Source organism: Trachypithecus francoisi, unplaced genomic scaffold, assembly GCF_009764315.1.
Source record: "Trachypithecus francoisi isolate TF-2019V2 unplaced genomic scaffold, Tfra_2.0 Lachesis_group10, whole genome shotgun sequence".
Taxonomy (NCBI): domain Eukaryota; kingdom Metazoa; phylum Chordata; class Mammalia; order Primates; family Cercopithecidae; genus Trachypithecus; species Trachypithecus francoisi.
Genome location: NW_022681455.1, coordinates 25,838,987 through 25,863,519, shown reverse-complemented (window position 1 = coordinate 25,863,519; position 24,533 = coordinate 25,838,987). Strand labels below are relative to the sequence as shown.

The window sequence follows — 24,533 nt, the reverse complement described above, 5'->3', positions numbered from 1 at the left end:
CAAATTCTCGAGTTTCCCTTTCTAAATCTACTGACTCCTCTCTCTACATATCCACTTTTAATAAAACATTCTGACTCTTCGTGAACTCTAGTCCTTCATCCTTTCCCTATTCTCACACTCAAATCTTGTTAAATATTAAAATATAATAGTGGTAAAGAGAAATCTAAGATAGTCTCCAAGATTCTCACCCCTTGGTGTATACGCCCTGTGCAATTTCCTTGAATATGGGGATGGGGAGCAGTAAATACACTGTTGACTCTTGAACAACATGGGTTTGAACTGCACTGGTCCACTTCTGTGTGGATTTTTCTCCACCTCTGCCACTGCAGACATAGCAAGATTAAGGCCTCCTTTTCTTCCTCCTTCTCCTCAGCCTAGTCAATGTGAAGATAACCAAGATAAAGACCTTTATGATGATCTACTTCTGCTTAACAAATAGGAAATATATTTTCTCTTTCTTATGATTTTATTAATAACATTTTATTGTATTCAGCTTAAAGAATACTATATAATACATATAACACACAAATTACACGTTAGTCAACTTTTTATTGGCAAGGCTTCCAGTCAACAGTGCTATTAGCAGTTAAGATTTGAGGGAGTCAAAAATTACATGTGCATTTTTGATGGCTTATGGTCAGTGACTCTCACTCTTGAGTTGTTCAAGGGTCAACAGTAATGAGACATCCCTACCACGATTAGGTTACTAATCACTTGACTTTGAGTTCATGAAAAATGGGAAACTGTCATAGGTGGGTCTGATCCAGTCAGGTGAACTGTTTAAAAGAAACTAAAGCATCAGAGAGATGTGCTCCAGCTAGCCTCACACACAAAGCAAACTGCTATGTTGTGAGATAAGGGGGTCACATGACAAGAACCCTTCTAGGAGCACAGCCTCTAGGAGCTGGGAGTGGCACCCACTGGCAGCTAGCAAGAAACTGGGGACCTCGAGCCTATAGCTTCAAGGAAATTAATTCCACCAACAACCAGTGAACTTAAGGAGGACTCCAGGTCACAGATGAGAGCACAACCCCTGCTGACAACTTACTTTGTCTTGAGAGACCCAGAGCACAGAACCCAGCTAACCCGGACCCAGACTCCTGAGCCAAGACACTATGAGATAATAAATTGGTATCATTTTAAGCTACCAAGCATGTGGTAATTTGTTATGCAGGACTATATAACTAATAAAATACATTTAAAAAAATCTTCCTTTCCTTTCGTTTCACTTCAAAAAAAGCTAAACAGATCATACAATTTTAACATAAGTATTTATATGAAAGGGTGGAAAGAACCAGAAGCCAACAGGACAATCAACAGCACTTATAATTACAACTTAGCTTGATACAGCTCTTCAGGTATGGCTAAATTAAAATTCTCTAATCCTCTTACAATTCTGGCATCAATGATAATGAGAACCCCGCAGTACCTCTATCCTCCAGTGGGTTGCCAGCAAGGTTAATTGTATGGAGTCCTGAGTTGGGATTATGCGCTAAAGCACTGGCCAGTTTTTGTGCAAAATCTCTGCGTGTAAACAAAACAATAAGATTAAGTAGCAAAATGTAAAATGTAAAACCATTCGAACAGAACATTTAAAGCTTAGAACAGAGTGAAATCTAAATAGAGAAATCTCCCTTACAATATTAGTCTATATAGCATATATTTCTTAATACCCATTAATACCTCATTAGAGAATTTGTAAAGCCACAGACAGAAAATGGTTCATTTTGTGGCCAAAAGCGAAAAGAAAATATATAATTGCCCCTTTAAAGGCACTCTGTTGTATGCTATTAATAGTACTCTCTGGCCCCTCCATAATTAAAAAAAGAAAAAAAAAAAATCCTGGATCGAACCTGCTTTTCATGAAACTTATAGTATTTACCATATCTTATTTCTCATTTCATGCAATTGTGAATGCAAAACTGATTACACTAATTATTAAGTTTAAAGGTTACAATTGCTAGCGCTACATTTTGGCAAAAATTAAAACTACTGTTTTAGTTATGTTTAACTTGAAATAACGTACTAAGTGCTATGATTATGAAACTGTCAACCGTCCTCATTTAGCAGCAGTGAAATCTTTATTCTACTAGATTCTAACTCTTATGCTCTTAACAGTACACTTAGGCAGTGACTACTAAACCACTAGATAAAGACTATACAAGCATTAACCTGAAAAAGAAAAAAATGACTAACACTGATCAAAGCAAAGCAGTAAAGTCATATGAAATACGTTATCACTATGACCACCAGTAATGATAATAAAACCTACATATACCATCTACAGAGTAAAAGGCACTTTGCCAAGTACTTTAAATATATTAATTCATTTATCCTTGCAATTTTAATTGTATAAAATAGGCATTATTATCATCCCCATTGTAAGAGTGAAGAGAATGAGGCACAGAAAGCTTAAGCAACTTCTGCAAGGCCATGAGAAATCTGGCTCAAGGATCCATGCTCTTAAAAACGATACTATGTACTCTCAAAAATATCAAGTGACACAATATCAAGAGATGTTACCAAATGCTTAGGCTTCATGATGATGGGAATTATAGGGATTTTTTTTCCCCAGAAGGAAAAACATTGCTGTGTATGTGATCAGCCCAATTAAAAAAAAAAAAAAAAAAAAAAAAAAACTATGAATTGATTAGAAGAACAAACGACACAGAGTTTTAAAACAACATATTTATAGATTCAGGAAAATACTCACGTTCTAAGTGCAGCATTTTCCAACACCAATTCTTCCAGTCGATTGGACCTACTCACCACCCTGAAGATCTGTTCACAGACATCAGTGGACTGTAACAGAAAACATTCTTTGACTACTCCATAACTCTAAAGAAGAAAAACTTTATTGTTATACATCTACGCAATGCAAAGTTTTAAGTAAGTAAAACGTCACTCATTCAACAAACCTTGAATGAGCATCTACTACTATGCACCATCGTCATGAAGATCCTGGAAACACAATGTTATAAAGGAGAAAGTCCCTGCCTTCAAGAGTGCGCCATCCAGCAGGGGAAACAGACAAGAAGAATACTATGGTCAGAGTTTGTGTCCCCCCTCCCAAAATTCATAGTTAAAAACCTAATCCCCACTGTGATAGCGTTAGCAATTAGGTGCCTTTGGGAACTGACTAGGTCATGGTGGTGGGGCCTTCATGAAGGAATTAGTGCTTTTGTAGAAGAGGCCCCAGAGAGCTATCTTGCCCCTTTCCACCTAGTAAAGACACAGCTAAAAGGCACCACCTGTGAACAAGAAAGGGTGCTCTCACCAGACACCAAGTCTACTGGAGCCTTGATCTTGGGCTTCTCTGCCTCCAGAACTGGGAAATAAACCTGTTGTTTATAAGCTACCTAATGTATGATATTTTGTTATAGCAACCTGAATGAAATAAGATAAAAATATACAATTATGATAAAATAATAAAAAGACCATTTTGGTAGTGCTATGCATACATATAAGTGCACCTAATCCAGGTTCACAAAACTAAGAGGACTTCCCAAAGAAGGTGACGTTCAAAATGGAGAACTGAAGACTAAGTGTTAGTGATGATGATAATGATGTTGAAAATATCTTTGCTGAGTTCTCACCATGTGTCAGGCACTGAGTTAAGTCCTCTATGTGTATTTCATTATAAAACCATTAAAGATTATTATTCCATTTTCATAGATAAGAAAATTAAGGTTTAAAGATGTCATAAACTTAAATAGGAAGGCTAAATAAGTACTTGATGAACGCTAGCTGGTATCAGGATGTTCCTACTGGAATATAAATAGGATAAAATGGGAAACAACATAATAATAGGAAAAACTTTAATAAATAATAGTCTCATGTTAATAAACATGTTTTCAAAACAACCATTATGTAGTTATATAACTATTACGCCTATATGTTAGGCATATAGACATATGCCTATATGTTAAACAAGATTACAACAATTAAAATGAGTAATATATAACAACATTTTGAGGGGACTATGAAAAATGAAGAGTTGTGTCCTGGTGGTAGAATTGTGCATATTTTTTAAAAATATTTATTAATGTTTTTATATTTATAACCTGCCTCATTCCAAAACTAATTTAAAGTGGTTCTTGACCTTAATATTACTTATACATTAAAAAGTCATTTTGGCCCATGTCTGTAATCCCAGAACTTTGGGAAACTGAAGAAGGCAGATTACTTGAGCTCAAGAGTTCAAGACCAGCCTTGGGAACATGGTGAAATTTCATGTCTACAAAATATACAAAAAGTAGTGGGGTGGGGTCCCAGACTGCACGCGCCTGCAGTCCCAGCTACTCAGGAGGCTAAGGTGGGAGGATCGCTTGAGCCCAGGATGTCAAGGCTGCAGTGAGCCGTCATTGCACCACTGCATCCCAGCCTGGGCCACAGAGTGAGACCCTGTTTCACACATGCACACACACACATACACACACACACACACACACACAAAGTGATTTTAAAATTCTCCTTGCAACCTAGCGCATACTAAATACTTCATGATATTAAAAAAGAGTGAGAGAAAGAAGGCATGTTCTGTGTGCCACAGTATACAATATCAAAGTACTTTCTTTTCTTAAAATATCACATAAAAATATTACAGTACTTTGACTTATCATATAACAAATACCCAACTGGATTAATCATAATTGGAACACAGTCTGAATGTGGCACAAGTTCTCTAGCCAAGTATTTTTAAGAAAACCTAACTTAGAAACACCCCAAGTCCCACAGCATGTAAGGCTCTCATAATTCTTATTTGCTATTTGATTCCATTCTGTCAATAATGCCACCTTCACAATATTCCTGGGTTTCCAATGTGTCCCACTGATTAAGGAGAAAAGAGAAAAATTAATTCCAATTGACCTGATGCCTGCAATTTACATTATGCTGACAGTGATGATATTCAAAATGGTGACCCCCTTATCAGTGCAATTCTTTATCTCATAATGTACATACAAGGGAAATAAATGGTCTTATTCTGTGCTGTCATGATAAAAAGTGACTACTTAGATAATTTTTTTGCGGATATTATCCTAATTACCAGAAATAATTCCGGGGATCATTACCATTTCTGGGCTACCTTGCAGTGCACCCAGAAAAGTAATTTATCATAATGCTTTGAAGATTTACAGCCCATTGGGGTATAAATACTGTAATATAAATTTATTAAGGAAAATGTATGAAAGTGTCTCCAACTTTTCTTTAAAATGCCAGTAGGGGAGATGTATAACAAATCATTCATGACTAAATTAATTCTACTAATTTTTATTGAGTGCCAAGTACATTAAAAGCATCATTTTCTACAGGGATGAGTATAAGGAAATGAAACTTTTAAAGGGAGACACACTCAAACCTAGCTACTAAGTATAATGTGATAATTTCAGTAGTATTTTCCAAATGTCTACAGCATGTGCAGCACTCCGTGCATCAATTTAGGAAATTTTTTAAAAACTGGATACAGTGGCTCTCCAGGAGCTTGCATTCAGTTAAAAAATGAATGTAAACAACAAAAACTAGAATCACTATAGAGTAATAAATGAACTATTGCAAAATAAATTAATTTTTTAAAACTAGAACTTTAGAACTGAAAGAAACCATATACATTATCTCGTCCCACCATGTCATTCCCTAAAGACTAAAAAAAGATGCGATGATGCTCACCAATTTGCCTGAGCTGCAAAACAGAAGAAGCTGAGCAAGACCCCAATTCTACTGCTTTTTTAATGAGTCAAGAATGTTGGCCAAAAACATGGTCTTAATTGCATATTCAGTACCATTTTTTAAAAAAATCCTTGACTCAAATTAGAAATACTGATTGCTAATTTGCTTCATAAGATCAACATAAAGTCATATTTTTCTTGTGGCACCTTAGCACAGGAGGCTTTTATTGGACTAGTAACAATCTTAACCCAGTGAGCTTATATAACTTGAGAAGCAGCCACTTATTTTTGCCCTTGCACTTCATGTTTACAAAAATCCAAAGACGTGCCTCTTCATATTGTCCTTTTCTTTGAATAAACCCAATGTTAACTGCCCACTTCAGTACCCATCAAAAGGGAAAGTATCATTTCTTTTTAACTTTGGGTAAAAAACATCAAGAATTTAGTATTCTTTTTGAAGACCCGTAGAGTAATATCCACAAAGATCACTTCATTTTAAAATATCAAATATTAAAAATATATGCAAACTGTATTTTTGTGTTTAAATCTCAGTTAATAGAAAAGCAGCATGAGCAGTCCTCACATCCTGTCACTCCACTTCCTTCCATCCCAGGACACCCAAGAAAGCATAATAGCATTTACATGCTTTGTTTTGCCAGGACTGAAATGATTAGGTGCATATTTTATGTCCTAAACATCTAAGGCAGCTGAAAGGAGACGATACCTGGGAGGAATAATGACAGAACGGCAGCGGCAATTGCCTGGACACCTTCCTGTAATTGCAGGTTGGGACGATCTCCAAAAGTGAGATATCCACAACCTTCTTGAAACCCTCTTGAGGCCCGATTTTGAAATTCACAAGCTTATGTAAATGTTTGAATGAGCCAGAAAAACTGACATGGTAGCAAACCATTGTTCTCCCTGATCCTACAACCTCTGGACTCATCTCCTTCTCATTCCTCTAATGGCTCCCCTTTCCCACCTGTACTCTTTGCTGGCTCAGTCCTGGAAATGGTCCCACCCCAGCAAGCAGCAAATAAGGGGCATCTTAGGTCTCCCATCATGGCTACCTGTCTGCTCCCTGAGGGCTCACCTGGCTCCAACTCATGCCAACCCTCACTCCAACATCACTGCTCAGACACAACTCTTGTTTGAGTTATACAGTTCACATAATTCATACTCTCATATATGTTCATTTCTCAATCTCTTTGATAACTTATTAGACATATACTTATTAAACCAATTTTTATTAAATAGTTACTATGAGCCACACACTCTCGTAAGCACTGGATAGAGATGAGTAAGAAATGGTTCCAGCTAGCTCACAATAATAGGTATGCAGGAAGCTGAGGCCCTGGAAGGTCAGGTAAGTTATCTAAGGTAACACAGCCTTATAATAAAAATCAGAATCTGAAATCCAGGCTTCTCATTCCAAGTCTATGCATTTTCCTCTACCATAGTGGCTTTTAAGGGACCCCAAATGAGTTTAGTCCATTTTCAAACATACAATGTTTTAGGCCACCCCTACCCCAAGCAAATTCAGAGAACCAAGTCGCCTGCCCACTAGCCAGTCTCAACCCTCCATGTCCTACAGATCCATCTCTTACTACAAGTCTGATGTATTCACTATGAAAATCTTAAACCCCAGCCGGGCGCGGTGGCTCAAGCCTGTAATCCCAGCACTTTGGGAGGCTGAGACGGGCGGATCACGAGGTCAGGAGATTGAGACCATCCTGGCTAACACAGTGAAACCCCATCTCTACTAAAAAATACAAAAAAAGAAAACTAGCCAGGCGTGGTGGCGGACGCCTGTAGTCCCAGCTACTCGGGAGGCTGAGGCAGGAGAATGGCGTAAACCCAGGAGGCGGAGCTTGCAGTGAGCTGAGATCCGGCCACTGCACTCCAGCCTGGGCGACAGAGCGAGACTCCGTCTCAAAAAAAAAAAAAAAGAAAGAAAATCTTAAACCCCCAGATCCTATGACCTCTGAAAGTTAGAGACTTAAACATGAGAGTCTCCAGGAAAACATACAAATTCTTTCTTATCCCATAACAAACACCAGAGAGTTAATTTATGGATAAGCATCTGTCCATATGACTGATATGAACTGTCAATAACCCCAACACAGCATCTTATTTCCACTAATAAAATACGCCAAATATTTTTCTCCTTCATACCTTATGAAAACAGATTTCACTTTAATTTAATTTTGCTTTCATATAAATCTACCCAAAAACCCATCTAGAAAATCAACATTAACTATCATTACTCAACCAGGGGAACGCTACCTGCTAAAGTTTTCCTAAATTCTTAGGAAGGGAAACTTTGTAGACACAGAGTGTAAGACAGGAATATAAAATCTGCTATTTGCAGCTGTGCAAACGTAACTTTAACAGTTTTTGCCAACTGAATGGTTTGTACTAAAGGCTACACTAAATGTATCTTTTTGTTCATCCTCTTAAATTGCCTGAAACAGCTGAATACATGAGGAAATACTTGGAAGCATCTCACATCACAACTTTTACTAAATGTTATGCAAATCATTTAAAGGAAAATATCTCCTCAAGAAATAAAATGCATACAGTTTACCAGTACAGTAAAAAAAAAAAAAAAATTTTTTTTTTTATAATTATTGGGTTTTTGAAATTCAGCAAAGTCAAGCAACATTTGCTGCATGTTTGATTACTTACCAGTTTTAGATCCTTAGAGGACAGCTTTGTGAACCACTGATTATATTCCAGAGCAGCTATGATAGGTATTAAGTCCCTGGAAGCAGAAACAAAGTACATGAAAGTGCTCCTACAGTAGCTACACTGACACTTAATTTTTAATCCATGACATCCAAGTTCACCTGTTAATTTCTATTATTCACAAACACAACATCTAGTAGGCCACGAGACAACAACTAAGTTCTCAAAGACTGATCTTCAAAGTTCCCAAAAGTTAAAGTAAATTGTCTCTAGGGACTCTGTTTCCTACTTCCAAAGGAAAAGAGGCTGGTATCAGAATTTGCTGGAAGAACCTCCTTGCTCTGAGAGAAATCATACCTCTAAGTCCATACCAATAACAAGTCTTACTTCTTTAGACCTCTCCTTCATAAAATCTTTTTTTTTTTTAGACAGGGTCTCACTTTGTCACCCAAGATGGAGTGCAATGACATGGATCATGGCTCATTGCAGCCTTACTTCCCAAACTCAGGTGATTCTCCCACCTCAGCCTCTCAAGTAGCTGGGACTACAGGCACGCGCCCCCACGCCTGGCTAATTTTTGTATAGATGGCATTTCCCCATGTTCCTCAGGCTAGTCTCAAACTCTTGGGCTCAAAGCAATCCACCCACCTTGGCCCTCACCCAAAGTGCTGGGATTACAGGTGTAAGCCACAGTGCCTGGCCTCCTTCATAAATTCTTTAACCATCAATTATCTCATATAGTATTCTCTAGTCAGAGGAGTTCATATTGCAAGCAAGATACTGCCTACCCGAACAGTAAGTGGCACTGGATGGATGCCCAATGCTTAGCAAGCATTTTGCAACCATTTGGTCTTTTTTTTTTTTTTTTTTTTTTTTAGTTCCTAGTAGTGATTACATCCATAAGATAACCCAGATGCATTTTTGTCTTAGGCTTCATATCAGCTCTTCGACCACAGAGTGAAGCTATTTGCATGACAGTTCTGCCTCCATTCCAATTTTGCAGCCTAAGCTCCCACAACTCATCCCATGCTCAAGACAAAAAGCTGACAACTCCTTACTCATCTAATATGATGTGCAGTTTCACATTCAGAATAATCTTTTACTGCTCTGTTATGAAAATTGGTGTGTCCTTAAATGCCACTATTATCACACATCCTCACCTCCTTAAGTCCTCCCCTGGTCAAACCCCACCTCCCTTTTTAGCATTTATTCTATCTTATATTATAGTTTGTTGCTTTAAGCATCCTTACCACCCCCAATTATTAAGTTCTTTGAAAACCAAGCCTTTGTCTACCTCAGTTTTTTAGCTTTAGTGAGGTAATAGCAGTTTTATACTCAGTGCAGGACAAGTAGCAGATACTCAAATTTTTACTGAAATAGAAAAGAAAGGCAGAAGGTGGAAAGAGGTCTGAGAATCAATATTATCTCATAGCTCTGGGTGCCGGCCCTGTGCTTGGCACTCTACATAGACCAGTTCGTTTAAATCTCAAAACAACCCCAGAGTTACTGTTGTTTACATCTTACAGATGAAGGAACAGATGCTCAGAAAATAAAGTGAAACTAGGCCAAAGGGACAGAACTGCAGTCAGAACCCTGGCTCTGAAGCACCACATGTCTGCAGTTTCAATAGACATGCTTTAAAAAGACGAAATGAGTGCCCACAGGTAGTAGAAAAAAAAAAATCCAGAGAAATAGGCAGGCTGAGTCATATGTTTCCACATGCCAGGTTTTCTACTGACAAGCCTCTTTACTAACTTTGCCTAAGTTTAAATTTTTTTTTTAGTTTTAGATTAAAAAGGAGAACAACGCTTTCAATAGTTAATTTATGGTCTTCACTGGCCTCGTCCCCCTCCACTGACACGCTCCCAGGGCTCAGAACAAGTCCCTGTATCTCTCCCTGTTGCCTAATTATAGGTTGTAGCTTCTCTAACGGTGATTCCACCTTATTACAGAGTCCCCAAAGCCCACGCTGAGAGTTCTCATGCATATTTCAACGTTCAGAACTATGGCAAAGCAGTCTCATCGCATCTTTTTTGTGGATTTAATGTCCAGGAGTGACCACACTTGGGAACCACTGTTTTGTGTAGTCTGTTCTGTCACATGATCTGATTTGAAGTATAACTGGCTTTTGTCATAGATGAAGTCATTTTCAGGAATTGAAGGGCACATCATTTCACAGAATCATGAAGGCAGTGGGTAAAACAGCATCATCTCTACATACGACAATACTTAACACTAAAAATGCTTATTGTTCAATATTAAATTTTGAAGGTATACAGCATTCTAAAGTGTACATTTGTGTGATATAATCAATAATTGGGATTAATAAAATCTACATATAAAAAAGATATAAACGTTAAGAAATATAGACTTTTCTTAAGAAAAGAAAGAAATACAACCAAATGTCATAAGGATACTGTGTTAGCATCAAAGGTGATATTAATTTCTTCTAACAAAATTATTATGTTTTAAAATTGTTCTGTGATGCATATTCATAATCTATTTTACAAAATTAAATTGTCTATGGATGATATAAACAAAATTTTGCTCTAGAAAAAATTATTCATGAGGAGGATGGAGACTAAGTATACTGGCATGGTTTGCCTACCATGTTTCTCTAAATTGTGTTAATGCCTAGGCTTTTTATGTTAAAAAACAACTAGAAGGAGACAATCACATACTATATTCAGTAGATATTTATTTAGTCCTTAGTACTAGGCAGGGTTATTATGCTCTGAGAGCTAAGAGATGAAAAAGAAGCGTAGCTCTTATTCCTCTATCACACTCCAGTGGTAAAGAAAAACTCCTCCTCAACTATCTGTAATACAATAGGAGATGTGCTGAATAGGGAAAATGTTAAAAAACAAACAAAAAGCCCTAAGAGCACAGTAGGACAGCAAGTAATTCAGCCTGAAGTAAATGGGGAATGGTTCACCAGCTTCAAAGATCAGAAGGAAACCAACCAGCCAGGGAGACAGAGTATTTTAAGAAATTAGGAATAGCGTATACAATGGCATGGGAACCTGAGCATATCCAGCAATTCTATCCATTCTTATGTTCAACAAATGCCAGCCATCGTGCATGAATCACTGGGCCTGATGCAGAAATGAACATAGAAAATGGTCCCTGCCCTGTAAGACTGATGGCCTGGCACAGCCTAGCAGGAGACTCAGGCAGGAAAAAGCAGCTATAATACAGTGAAACAAGCCCTAGTGAGGTAGGGGGAATACAAAATACTATGTGTGCAAACAAAAAGGGTGTTAATCAAGACAACCAAGTTGAGAAAGAGGATGTTACTAAGCCCTCAGAGTGGGATGAGACACATATTCTAGCAGAAGAAATGGGCAACAAAGTCAGGTACAGCTTAGCCTAAGAGTTTTTAGAGCTCCAAAAAGCACAATGAGAATTAAAACATTGATAAACTGGACTTTATTCAAAATTAAAAACTTCTGCTCTACAAAAGATGTTAAAAGAAGAAAAAGATAAGCCACATGCTGACAGAAAATACTTACAAATCCCATTTCTGAAAAAAGAATTGCATCAAAAACGTATAAAGAACTATCAAAAATAAAAAACAATCACCTCAGCTTTTTTAAACAGCAAAAGATCTAAACAGACACCTCACTAAATAAGATATATGTATAGCAAATAAGCACATGAATGGATGCTCACAGTTTTTAGCCATTAGAAAAATGCATTAAGGAAAAACCAAAAAGAGATGCATGGTTTAAAAAAGAGAAAAAAAAGTATTTAAAAAAACCTGACAATACCAATTGCTAATAAGGACCCAGAGCAACTGGAACTCCCAAACATGGCCGATGAGGATGCAAAATGATACACTCAGTGGAGAAAACAGTTTGACAGCATCTTATTTAGGTTTAACAGATATTTGACATCTGATCCAGCAATCCCATTTCTAGGAAATTACCCAAGGAAAATCAAAATTTATGTTCACATAAAAATGTAGACAATTATTTACTTTTAAGAGCTATGTTCATAATTACCAGAAACTAAGAACAACACAGATGTCCTTCAAGCTACAGGACTGTCAAGGCTGGATTAGAAGAGGTAATAATACAGCTCCTACCCAGCTCTCTCTCATGGCAAGCTCACCCATGGAACGCAGCGCTGCCTTGCAGCAGACAGCCAGCATCCAGCACCAAACACGTGAATGAGGAACACTTCATTGTGACTCCTGACTGTTCTTGCTGTGGCCATTAAGTTTGAGGGGCTTTGTTACATAGCAATAGATAACCAGAACACTTAGCACCTAGAAATGAGGCTTGAAAGCTACAGTTAGGAGGCACGACTGCATGCATGCAAGGCAGTCATAGAAAACTTTTGAACAGAAATGTTTCAGAAAGTTAATTTCTGCAACATCGGTGGGAGGTATCAGAAGCAAGGTGACAGTCTCCACAATGCAGACATGATGTATCAGAGATACAGGAGTCTAAGGCAGAAGGTGGGTTCAGAGGCTAGAACAAGGACCAAGGCAAAATAGTAATTGTTTCCAAATTGATTTATAGATGTAAGTAATGCAATGCCAATCAAAATAGGCATACTTTTGTGATAAAACTATAAAGGAACACAAAGATTACTAGAACCATTATTATAACTGGGCAGGGCAGGTGGAGAAGGAGGGAACCGTGATTGAAAATTGATATATGTAAGTCTTTTAAGGAGAGGCAGTAGCCTATTTCTTGTGTTAAATGGTGGACATAGTAGTTAAATTTACAAAGATTTCCACCCTAGTATATATCTGCATACTTTTCGCTAAGGGGACAAGTACAAGGATGGCCTTAGCAGCATTACAGATAACAGACAATACACTAACCAAAATGTCTGACAAACATTCAGCAGAATGGATAAATTATGGAATGTTCATACATTAGAATACGAAATAGAAACAAAAGTTAATACATTATAGCTACACATACCAACACGTAAAACCTCAACTTCTTAGATACTTAATACCTCTCAGCCTGGCCACAATATGCTGAGAATGAGGAGCTTACAGTGTAAGACCAAGTGCCCAGGAAGTACTTCAGCAAACGCTTTATATAAGAGGCAAGGTCTAGTCTAGAGAGACATTCAGGACCCCTAGAATTCACTACTCTCTGGGCATCAAGTCACCATGACAGCCAGAACAAACATGAAGACCAAGGATCAGGGAGACTCAGGCCTGCATGGGACAAACAAGTTTGCATACAATAAAAAAATTACGGAGCCAGTAATAAACAAGACTCTGATGAGGTCTCATTTTAATAGAAAATACAAAATACACAAGACAGTACGTAACTAATCTCATTTCTGAGAGTTTATCTTCCTGGATGGCTTTCTTACGACATAGTAATAAGTGAGCACATAAACAGATCATGAATAAATATTTAATCTGACATTTGTATGTGCCTCCCTACTGCTGTGCTGATACCAACTCACTGCAAAGGACTACCTGATTTTCCCTGGTGGAGTTTATGGCAGGACAGATCCTTCCTCGTGTTTTCAGTAAGTGCTGATGCAATTAATTGACTTAAGAGGAAAGGTTTCCAAACATCAGCCACTGTCATATTAACTGATTTCTCTTAGTTGGAAGTGGTAACAACTTTTTACCATCACCAGTCCATGATATTTATTGTACATTCCCCACTGTGTTTTGCTCTGATATCCTAAGAAACTCCTAATTATGATGGAACCTTTGATGTGAAAAGTAAAGTCAGCCTTAAAAGGAGTGATAACAGTCGAGGGAACCCTCTCATGAGTCCTGGAAACATGGCAACATAGCATTCTCCTGTACATTTCCAGACATTACTTCTATCATTTCTTTAAAATGGTAGCAAAAACATCTTAAGACTACAAACCCTGAGGAGAAGGATCCAGTATTAACATCTTTTAGAGCCACGTCACACAGTCATTTCTTACATGACACTGAAGAGAGATGAGACAGTTAATATTCACTAACTTTTTCCTGTTGTAAATTTATTATACATAGAGTTTTTTTGGTTTTGTTATTAGTCTAATGACTTGTTAGGGAGTGTAAAAAATGTTGGGATCCAGGTCAGGTGTGGTGACTCACACCTGTAATCCCAGCACCTTGAGAAGCTGAGGCAAGTAGATAGCTTTTGCCCAGGAGTTCAAGACCAGCCTGGGCAACATTGTGAAACCCCGTCTTTACAAATAAATCATAAATCAAATGTAAAAAATTAAAAATATAAAAATTAGCCAAGCATAGTGGTGCATGCCTGTAGTCTCAAGCTACTAAGGATGAAGCGGGAGGATCAACTGAGCCCAGGAGGTCAAGGCTGGGTGATACAAGACCCTGTCTTTAAAAAAAAAAAAGAAAGAAAGAAAAAGTTGGGATCCCTATTTCTCATGTCAGTTGACACTTCAGAATAATAGAAACCTCCCCTTAAAACTCAAAAGAATCAAGTTTTTCTCTTATACCTTTCCAGAAGAAAAAGCCATCATAAAACTGATAAAGTAAGAGCATCACAGAAAAAAACCCATGAACTAGTCTCAGGAAATCCAAAATTTTCTGTAACATAGGGATTCACTAACTTTATTTTTTTTCAATTAAGAAAACTTGTCACTTTAGATAATTGTTCATTTTTTAAAAAGGAAGACCTTTTAAAGACATAAAAATAGCAAGCATTTATTTGAACATTTTTATGTACTAATACAAAGTGCTTTAAATATATTTATCCATATAGTCTTCATAATTACCCCAGAAGAGAGGTATAATTATTAACCCCATTTTCAGATGAACACTCCAAAGGCACAGGGAAGTTTGATGTATGCACAGTTACAAGGCTAGCTGAGGCAGAGCCAGGATTCAAAAGCAGCCAGTGTGACTCATGATCCCGTGTCTTAACCACTGTGCAGTCATCTCACTAATGACTAACTTGCCTTCCGTACCATCAAAAAAGTCTTCATACTCTACAGAGGAAACCAGGATGGTATATCCACAGGTTTTCAGATCAAAGGATCGAAAACCCCTTCCATCACAATTAACCAATCATTTGGTTTCTGATTTTAAAGTTTTGTTTTGTTTTGTTTTGTTTTGTTTTTGAGATGGAGTCTCGCTCTGTCACCCAGGATGGAGTGCAGTGGTGGATCTCGGCTCACTGCAACCTCTGCCTCCCAATTCAAGCAATTCTCCTGCCTCAGCCTCCCAAGTAGCTGGGATTACAGGCATGTGCCACCATGCCTGACTAATTTTTTTGTATTTTTAGCGGAGTATTAAGATGTATTCTGAAATGACAATTGTACCATCCCCTTTTTTCTGAACATCAAAAATAAACTGTTAATATGTGGGGGCTAATTTATAATAAAAAGGTAAAATGCAAAAACAAAGAAGTTGGCAAGGGATTGAGTCTAGATCTCTTGCCAAATTCTTTACTACTCTACATTCTAGATAACCCATTAAACCTAGATTACCTAGTTTGATCCCATCTTTCTGATCTGTATGACTTTATAAGAATTTAATTTTCCTAGTTATTATTATCAGTACAAATTTCCCTCCTTACTCCCTTTCCCCTGCCTGCCATCTCTCTGAAATTTCAAAAACACTGTGTAAAGACAGTGTTAAATATACCAGGAAAGTGTTAAAGAACAAAAATAACTGATGGATGTGAAGGACATCTAGCAAGTCCCACAACCTGCAACGCGAGAAAAGCACAAATAGAGCAGTAATTCAATGAACAACATCATGATTATTCTTATATATCCACCTACCACAGGAGTGAAGATTTCCCTCTAATAAATCTTATAAACATTTAAAGGCTCAAAGGAGGTGTTTTAATGCAAGAATGCACATCCTTGCCACTCTTCATGCTCCATGCATGCACACAATAGATTATGCACTCTCGTGGAAAAACTCAAAGCCTAGCACTATCATTTCCTGACATATTCATTTGATAGCCTTTCTGGGAATAATTTAGACTTTTCTCCATTCCATCTATTTTGAAAATGGGAGTTGGAGAGTTTTAAAAAGTTAAGAATGTCACAAATGAGCTATTCCTTCCTGCTATCCTAACTTATGTCTTGTATATTATTAAATCATTAGTGGAACCACTCATCAACTCCGGGAAGGATGTAAATACCTAAAACAGTTCCCAGATGAGGACATTCCTAGAGGTCTAAATGAGTGGTCGCTACATTTTTTGATCATTCATCCCCAACAGCAAAGAATTTTGAATATTCCCCCCTCTAAAAAATGTGTTAATCTATAAATCATACACATGTACTGCAGCACTAATATATTAAGCTCAGTATAAAACATACACACATGCATAAATAAAATGAATAAGAAAAATTAGACAAAAATCAAGTTCTACTATTAGCGTCCCATCCCCAACATATCATCATCTTATTTGCTCCTTAGAGTTCATCTCACCCAGGTTGAGGACTATTGTCCTACAGAACTATTTCAAGAAATTCAGGACTGGAAACAGAAGCCAATGGTGTTCACACCTGATTCCACTCTCCAAGCAGCAATGCTTTTATAAATGAGACAAGGAATTAAAAAAAAAAAAAAAGGATCTTTGATTAGGAAAAGAATGACAGCAGTATCCTCAGGACAACCTTGCCAAACATAATCCACATTCAGAACTCTTTCCTGATAGTATCACACTCAAGAATGTCACCTTGATCAGTAAGAAATATGACAACACAAAAAAGCATGAATCTGCTGCCTGGACTCTTGTGAGCCAAGTTGAAGCTCAATGATGCATGTCATTGAGTCTTCAAAGAATTCATGAGATTAGCTCCTCTTTAATATCTTTCAGGAACATGAGAAATCAATGTAGTTACAGCTATATATTTTCTTCTTCTTGGCACCAGTACCTCTACCTTCATAATTCCCTACCACTCCAAATTACAGTGTAATTAAATTTTTTCCATGTCAGCTCACAGACCTTTGAGAAATCCCATGAGAAATTTACAACAAATTTTCAATCTATGCTTTTTTTGCCCTACTGATAACCTAAAACAGAACGGAAAGAATATACTTAAATAAGATGCCAACTGGACATTTTATAAATAACAACTGGAGTGGGCATTTTTCCAAGTACTTCCTAATTACGGTTCTCCAGAGATTAACTGGCTAGATCTAGCATGATCACTGTCATCCTTATTCCTGAATGCTTATTCAGCAACAACAGAGGGACTGGTCCTAGATTCAGTTCTGATAGAACCATAGTAAATAAATAAGAAAACATTATCACAACATTCAAATTGCTTACAATTTACCATGAAGCACCTAGATAGATCTAATAGGTTTTAGTAAGTAGCAAGATATATAGAAACAGGAAGCCAAGTCCACATTGAAAAGAGAACAGCAAGCTGGATGACTGATAAAGCATCCCCAGGACAGGATGATGCACATGCCTCTCCATCCTTCGGTTCCTGTGGCTATAGATCACATGATATAAGGGGCACAGTGTCCTAACACTGGGCCTATGTCTGAAGAAGAGCAGATCCTAGGCAAATCAGAGGGGTGAGGACAGTAGTAGGGGCTCTTGGTGACAGAACAATGACCAAGGCACTGCCCTGTCACCACACCTGGACCTTCTAAAACCATGTCTCACGTGTGGTGATGGGGTCCCACACAGACAGAATGTTGCTTCCTCCATCTCTGTGCTTCAGATGAGCAAGGTACCAAAGCCATGTTTCATCCTCTCAGACCTGTGACATTAACATCAGTGCCTCTCCCACGACTCAAATCCCCGGCTTTGAATCTGAACTGGTCCTGGGAAAATGGTAGTTACAAACCTCCAGGCAGAAGAAAACAGTGACCTGGATGAGTAAACTAAAAGAAACAAATGGAACTGTATAAGAATCCAGATAGAATTTAGCCATGGCTTCAAGCAAAATGGGGTTAAGAATGTCATTAAAGCTATAACTGCCGACCTGAGCAGGGTAGTAAACAATATTTGAGTAATCTGACAGGCTTTCTAGAAATAATCCTACCTCGCAGGATTCTGATGTGCTCCACTAGAGCAGATCACCCACTGTCCCTTAAAAATCCTTTATTCTGGGACAATGGCTTGACTGTAGAGTATCACATCACAGAGCATGAGCAAGACAGACACAGCCTAGCCCTCAGTGAATTTCCATTCCAGAAGCACTGATGGTTTTAAGGACTGTTACAAATGGATGTTTCTAAGTATGAAGACTAAATATAATGGCAAGAAAAAGTGGAATGAAAAAATAAAGCTTTGGATGATGGCCAGTCAGAAGAGTTTTTTTATTGACTCTATGAAGCGAGTACAGCTTTCTACAAGGAGCTCTAGTTGTAATATGAAGTTCACAGATCTTGACCTACAAATGCATGCAGAAACTAATTTTAATAAATATAAGTGGCAAACATGGTTGCATGATTGTATCTGCCTTACGTTCAAATAGGGGACATATGCTCAAATATGCTCAAAAAGGGAATATAGGAACTAACTGTCATAGTGGGAAAATTAATGTATACATACGAGAATGTCTCCCCATTTTTGCTAACAAACTCCAGCTCAACACATAGCCCATTTGATGTCTTCTCTGATACCTCCAAATTTTCTAATTCCTCTTCTCTGTAACTCACACCTCAACAAGAAAAATACCAGTAGAGGTTAAGAGAATAACCCACACACATCACATCAACTTATGCCACAATGAATCCTACAACTATGCCATTTAAGTGCAGACTGATGCCTTCATGAATTAGCATGTTCAAGTTTCCACTACATCGAAATATTCAGCTAATAAAATGTATTGTAATTGAATTAGCGAAATACTATCAAAGCCCATCTAAAAGGACTGAGAAGGCCGGGCGCGGTGGCTCAAGCCTGTAATCCCAGCACTTTGGGAGGCCGAGGCGGGTGGATCACGAGGTCAGGAGATCGAGACCCTCCTGGCTAACACGGTGAAACCCCGTCTCTACTAAAAATACAAAAAACTAGCCGGGCGCGGTGGCGGGCGCCTGTAGTCCCAGCTACTCGGAGGCTGAGGCGGGAGAATGGAGGGAACCCGGGAGGCGGAGCTTGCAGTGAGCCAAGATCGCGCCACTGCACTCCAGCCTGGGCGACAGAGCGAGACTCCGTCTCAAAAAATAAATAAATAAATAAATAAATAAATAAATAAAAGGACTGAGAGCAGTCTCTTTATATATAACCTGGCTCTAATTTTAATAGTAAAACTAGTAAAAAACAGTAAAAAAAAAAATTTGAGTACCATCTTGTTTTTTAGTATTTGGTTATTGCATTCCAAAGACTACAATAGTAATATTTACAGACATACTATAAAACAAGGAGAAATGTTAAAATGAGTCAATAATAAATATAAAGTTCCACTACTTTTTTGTACCCCAACTTGGATTTTTGTCTAGATACATACATTTCACATTAGAGGCAGCTGATCTAGAGCAGGTATCAGCAAACTACAGCTCATGACACCTATTTGTGCAAATACAGTTCTATTGGAACATAGAAATACTCATTCATATATTGTCTAGGTCTGTTTTTAAGCTACCACAGTGGAATTGTATAATTGCAACAGCAACTGTCTGGCTCATAAAGTCTAAAATATTTACTATCTGGTCCTTGACCAAAAAAAAAAAAAGTTTTCCAAATCCTCCACTAGAGTCTCAATAACGACAAATGTCCTTCTAGCCCCTTAATGAAGCAAGAAAAGTAGATTATTTGGGTTTAGCCCACTAATGCAGTTTTTACTGATGAAATGAAAATTCTCCAACTAAGGAATTAGTAAATAATTTTTCTAAAAGGTTTGACAAATTTCTCATGCTACGTATTTCAGGTAACTGTATTTAGTGGCTTATTTAAATATAGTTTCCCTTTGCCTACAGATTAATTAAACATGGTGGGTTAGTTGCTGGATGAGACCAAATTAAACATGGATTAGCTGAAAAGTTTAGCACTGGCCCTATACATACCTACCAATGGTATAAAAACCATTATGGCATAATAAAGTAAGTCAAAAAAAAAAAAAACACCTCCAGCTGCCCTACAGTGTCTTCACTCCCATGGGCCAGATGTTCTCCAAGGATGGACCCTTGGAGACCCTGAGATTCATTCAGGAGGTTCACAGGTTCAAAATTGTTTTCATAACAACACTAAAACAAACTTATCCTTTCACTGTGTTGACTTTTGTGTGGAAGGTACAAAAGCAAAGGTGAGGAAAACTGCTAGCACCTGAGCACAAGCCAAGGCGGGCGTCTTCACTGGCACAAGCTCCTAGTTTTTTAAACAAACGTCGATTTCATTTTAGAATGTCCTCAGTGAAACAGTAAACATTACTCATTTTATTAAATTTTAGCTCTTAAGTACAAACGTTTTAATATCCTGTGTAACAAAATGAGAAGTATGTTCAAAATCAGATGTTCCTCTATATATCAAAGTGAGCACTGTCTCAATGTAAAGTGTTTGTGTGATAGTTGCATTTTTAAGCAGAACTAGCTCCTTTTTTTCAGTGGGCCATCACAAAAAAATGACAACATACAGTTATTTAGATTTGGGATTTGGTAGACATTCCCTCTAAAATGTAAGAAGTAATCTGGTCACTTCAAGATATCACTTCACCTGATACTATGTTTTTTTTGTTTTGTTTTGTTTTGTTTTGTTTTTCCCCAATAGTAAAATTGTATCTTTCAAGCAAAAATTTAAATTTTGGAAAACTTTTATCTGCTACTATGAGCTCAACAGCTCTGAAGTATTTTAAAAAGTTTTATAAGATCAGTGATGATAGTTATCAAATGTCTTTCTTTTTTCTTTTGTTATTGTACAAGAGGAAGATACTTGAAAACTATGTATAACTCGATGAACCAATATTTTCTAAGTTACCAATGTACAATGCTACAAAATTATGTATGGGTAAGACCCAGTGGAAGGATAAGATAGACCAAACAGACTTTAATGTAAAAAAATAAAAAACAGTTCATTGATATGGTTCTGATTCTACATTGCAACTTATCTTTAAGAAACTACCACTTACTGAGCTGTGGTGAAGTACCAAGGAAGAATAGCCACAACTATGTGACAAGGGCTATTAAAAATACTCCCTTTTCTAACTACACATCTTTAAGGCTGGATTTTCTTTTTATACTTCAGTCAAAACAACGTACCACAATTTTGTGAATGCTGAAGTAGATATGAGCAACCAGTTGTCTTCTATTAAGTCAAACATTAAAAAGATCTGCAAAAAGATAAACCAATGCCACTCTTCTTGCTGATTTATTTTTGTTTTGGAAAATACATTTACTTTTTCATAAAAATGGTACCATGGTGCTATGGTACTATGTTAGCACGTAATGGTTTGGTTTATTAGTGTCATTTTTTTAAATTAATAAATATTTCAAATTTTAGTTTTAATTTATAATATTGTAAATATCAATGTTTTGACCCACAAAAAGCAAAGATCAATCATTTTTAAGATTTGTAAGCCGGGCGCGGTGGCTCAAGCCTGTAATCCCAGCACTTTGGGAGGCCGAGACGGGCGGATCACAAGGTCAGGAGATCGAGACCATCTTGGCTAACACGGTGAAACCCCGTCTCTACTAAAAAACACAAGAAAACTAGCTGGGCGAGGTGGCGAGCGCCTGTAGTCCCAGCTACTCCGGAGGCTGAGGCAGGAGAATGGCGTGAACCCGGGGGGCGGAGCTTGCAGTGAGCTGAGATCCAGCCACTGCACTCCAGCCTGGGCGACAGAGCAAGACTCCGTCTAAAAAAAAAAAAAAAAAAGATTTGTAAAGGGACCAAAAACGCTGAGACCAAACACTGGATGACTGTGAAGTTCTATCTTATTCTACATGCAATTTTCTTGTTTTATTGGAAAATACTTACGAAGAAAAATATTTTCCCTTTTTCTTTCTCAGTTCACTTTTTTATGAGCTACACAGGAAACATCTTGCCTAAATTTGAAAGTATAAAGTTGCCTCACTTATAGGAAGAAGGAGAACTGCTCTAAGCAGGAAAAAAAAAAAACATTGCCTGAGAACTGGAGGCTTGAGGCACATCAGCCACAACTACAGACACAGCTGAGCCTGTTTCACCATCTTCCGTAGACCCAGGCTGTGTGAAGACCAGGTATATGCAGCTAGCATACTTTTTCCCTGCCTGATTCAGTTGGCTAGAGCTCTTCAGGGACCACACTGCAATTCTGGATTTCCTGCCAGGTAGGTGGAAAAATAATTCAAAACGGTATTTTGGGGGGCAAGATGCTGGTGCTGAGATGGCATATGGGCAACAACAATCCTCTGTGACACTCCAGTTGTCCAAATGGCACAAATGATATAGCTAGAATCCCAGATTTCTCTCTCAATTCCAATCAGAGGGAAAAGATTTATTGGGTTGGAGTTTATTAAGCAGGGGACTGACCTCTGCCTACCTACAATAGGTAGCAGCATATCCAGGGTTGAAGAGATTGGGATAGGCCAAGATAAATTCCCAGACATTCTGAAACAGGGCCAGGCTCGACTGTCAGAGAGCAAAATAAACTTGCCAGGTCTGCTCTTGTTAAGAGACATGGGGAGCAAATGAAGCTTTTCTCTGAGGCCTGAATCTCACTAGCCATAGCCCTAAATATATTCAAGTCAAGATCTTAAACCTAAAAGTTTCTCAAATAACTTGTAACAGGTTTCACGACTTTATTATCACTATCACATGGCAGATACTGGCAAACTGATTTTCACCAACATACACATATACACCCTACCAATGCCCAATTCGTAAAGAAACTCTGAACTAAAAGTCATATCTTAGAATTTCAGCATGGAAGTTCATCCTTGAAAAAATGTTCTAAATAGCAATTAGGTAAATAATACTACATTTTATAGACAGGGTAGAATAGATAGACTTTTGTAGGCCGATATAAGAACCTAAGAATTATACTGTTTTTATGGTAAAATTCAGCACATTTTCTAACTATGAACTCTGGATTTTGGATACACACATGCACCTCCACAAGTCATCCACAGTGATAAACATATTTGAAACTATAACTTGAAAGGCAAAAATCTAGAGATTCTTAGATTGTCCTGATTCCTCTTATAAAACAATTCTTTGGGGATAATGCACAGCCCTAAGTGCCAACAGAGAACTGCAGGAAAGGAAAAAGGAAAGGAAAAAGGAAAAAGGAAAAAGGAAAGGAAAGGAAAGGAGAGGAGAAAGAAAAAAGGAAAGGAAAGGAAAAGAAGAGAGAGGAGAGAGGAGAGAGGAAGGAAGGAAGGAAGGGAGGGAGGGAGGGAGGGAGGGAGGGAGGGAGGAAGGGAGGGAGGGAGGGAGGGAGGGAAGGGAGGAAGGGAGGAAGGGAGGGAGGGAGCGAGCTTACCTGTGGTCAAGATGACTAAAATCTTGTAAATTCAATTCCCTGGTGTCTTGGGTAAGATAAATTGTATCCACATCCTATTTGAAATATAATTCAGTCATGTAATCAGTCCATGCAGATGACCAGGGAAGCAAGAGAGACAGTGAGAATTAGACAATGACAATGTCAGGTTTTTATGTAATCTGAGAAATGAAGATTTTAAGTGAAAAATAAATGAAGGGAAAAAAAGAAAAATAAGCCAGCCAAATATTACCATATTTTCCAGGAGTGTGTGTGCTCACACACATGTACACAGACATTCTTACCCATTGTACTTCTTCCCTGTAAGAAAATCCAAGCCAGTCACAAACACAGGCATACATCTGAGAAAATCCACCTGAAACATACAACAAAAACACTGACAGGTCTTTGGCAAAACGATTTTTAAATTAAAATTTTAAAGCTTAAATATGGCCGATGTTGACAATACTGATTATCCTTTTCCTTTTTAGGGGGGAAAACAGCAAAGATTCTCCTCCCTGTTCTATAGTAAGTACATAGCAGGATGCAACACAGCTTAAATATAGGACTTTTGTCCACCAATCTAAAGTCTGTGCGCTGCTAATTACACCTTGAAACTAATTGCACCTTTACAGTAGCACACTAGGAATAGACTTAACTTCCTGGCAGGGGAATATCCATCCAGCTATTCACATTTCAGTTTTAAAATGCATGCTCACCACAGGGGCCCTGCTCAGCCACGGTCTGGCTGTCCCACAGAGCCTGGAGACTAGCCAGGCGCTCAGGCGGCTCCATGGAGACTTTTTTCATGATTCTCCTGTAAGATCAACAACAACACATTTCACAAACCACATTTTT

General features: G+C 37.9%; 1 protein-coding gene across 10 annotated transcripts in view; it reads right to left on the bottom strand.

Annotated features, from left to right (window-relative positions):
* Positions 1-24,533, bottom strand: part of CARMIL1 (capping protein regulator and myosin 1 linker 1) — a 347,932-nt gene that overhangs the window by 154,334 nt on the left and 169,065 nt on the right. For all 10 annotated transcript variants that reach the window (XM_033216407.1, XM_033216412.1, XM_033216416.1 and 7 more), the window contains 6 exons: positions 24,395-24,492; positions 23,981-24,051; positions 23,679-23,752; positions 8,355-8,430; positions 2,714-2,802; positions 1,430-1,524 (listed from right to left, as the gene is read on the bottom strand). In XM_033216407.1, coding sequence (XP_033072298.1) covers positions 1,430-1,524; positions 2,714-2,802; positions 8,355-8,430; positions 23,679-23,752; positions 23,981-24,051; positions 24,395-24,492 — 503 coding nt within the window. The remainder of the gene's footprint in view (positions 1-1,429; positions 1,525-2,713; positions 2,803-8,354; positions 8,431-23,678; positions 23,753-23,980; positions 24,052-24,394; positions 24,493-24,533) is intronic.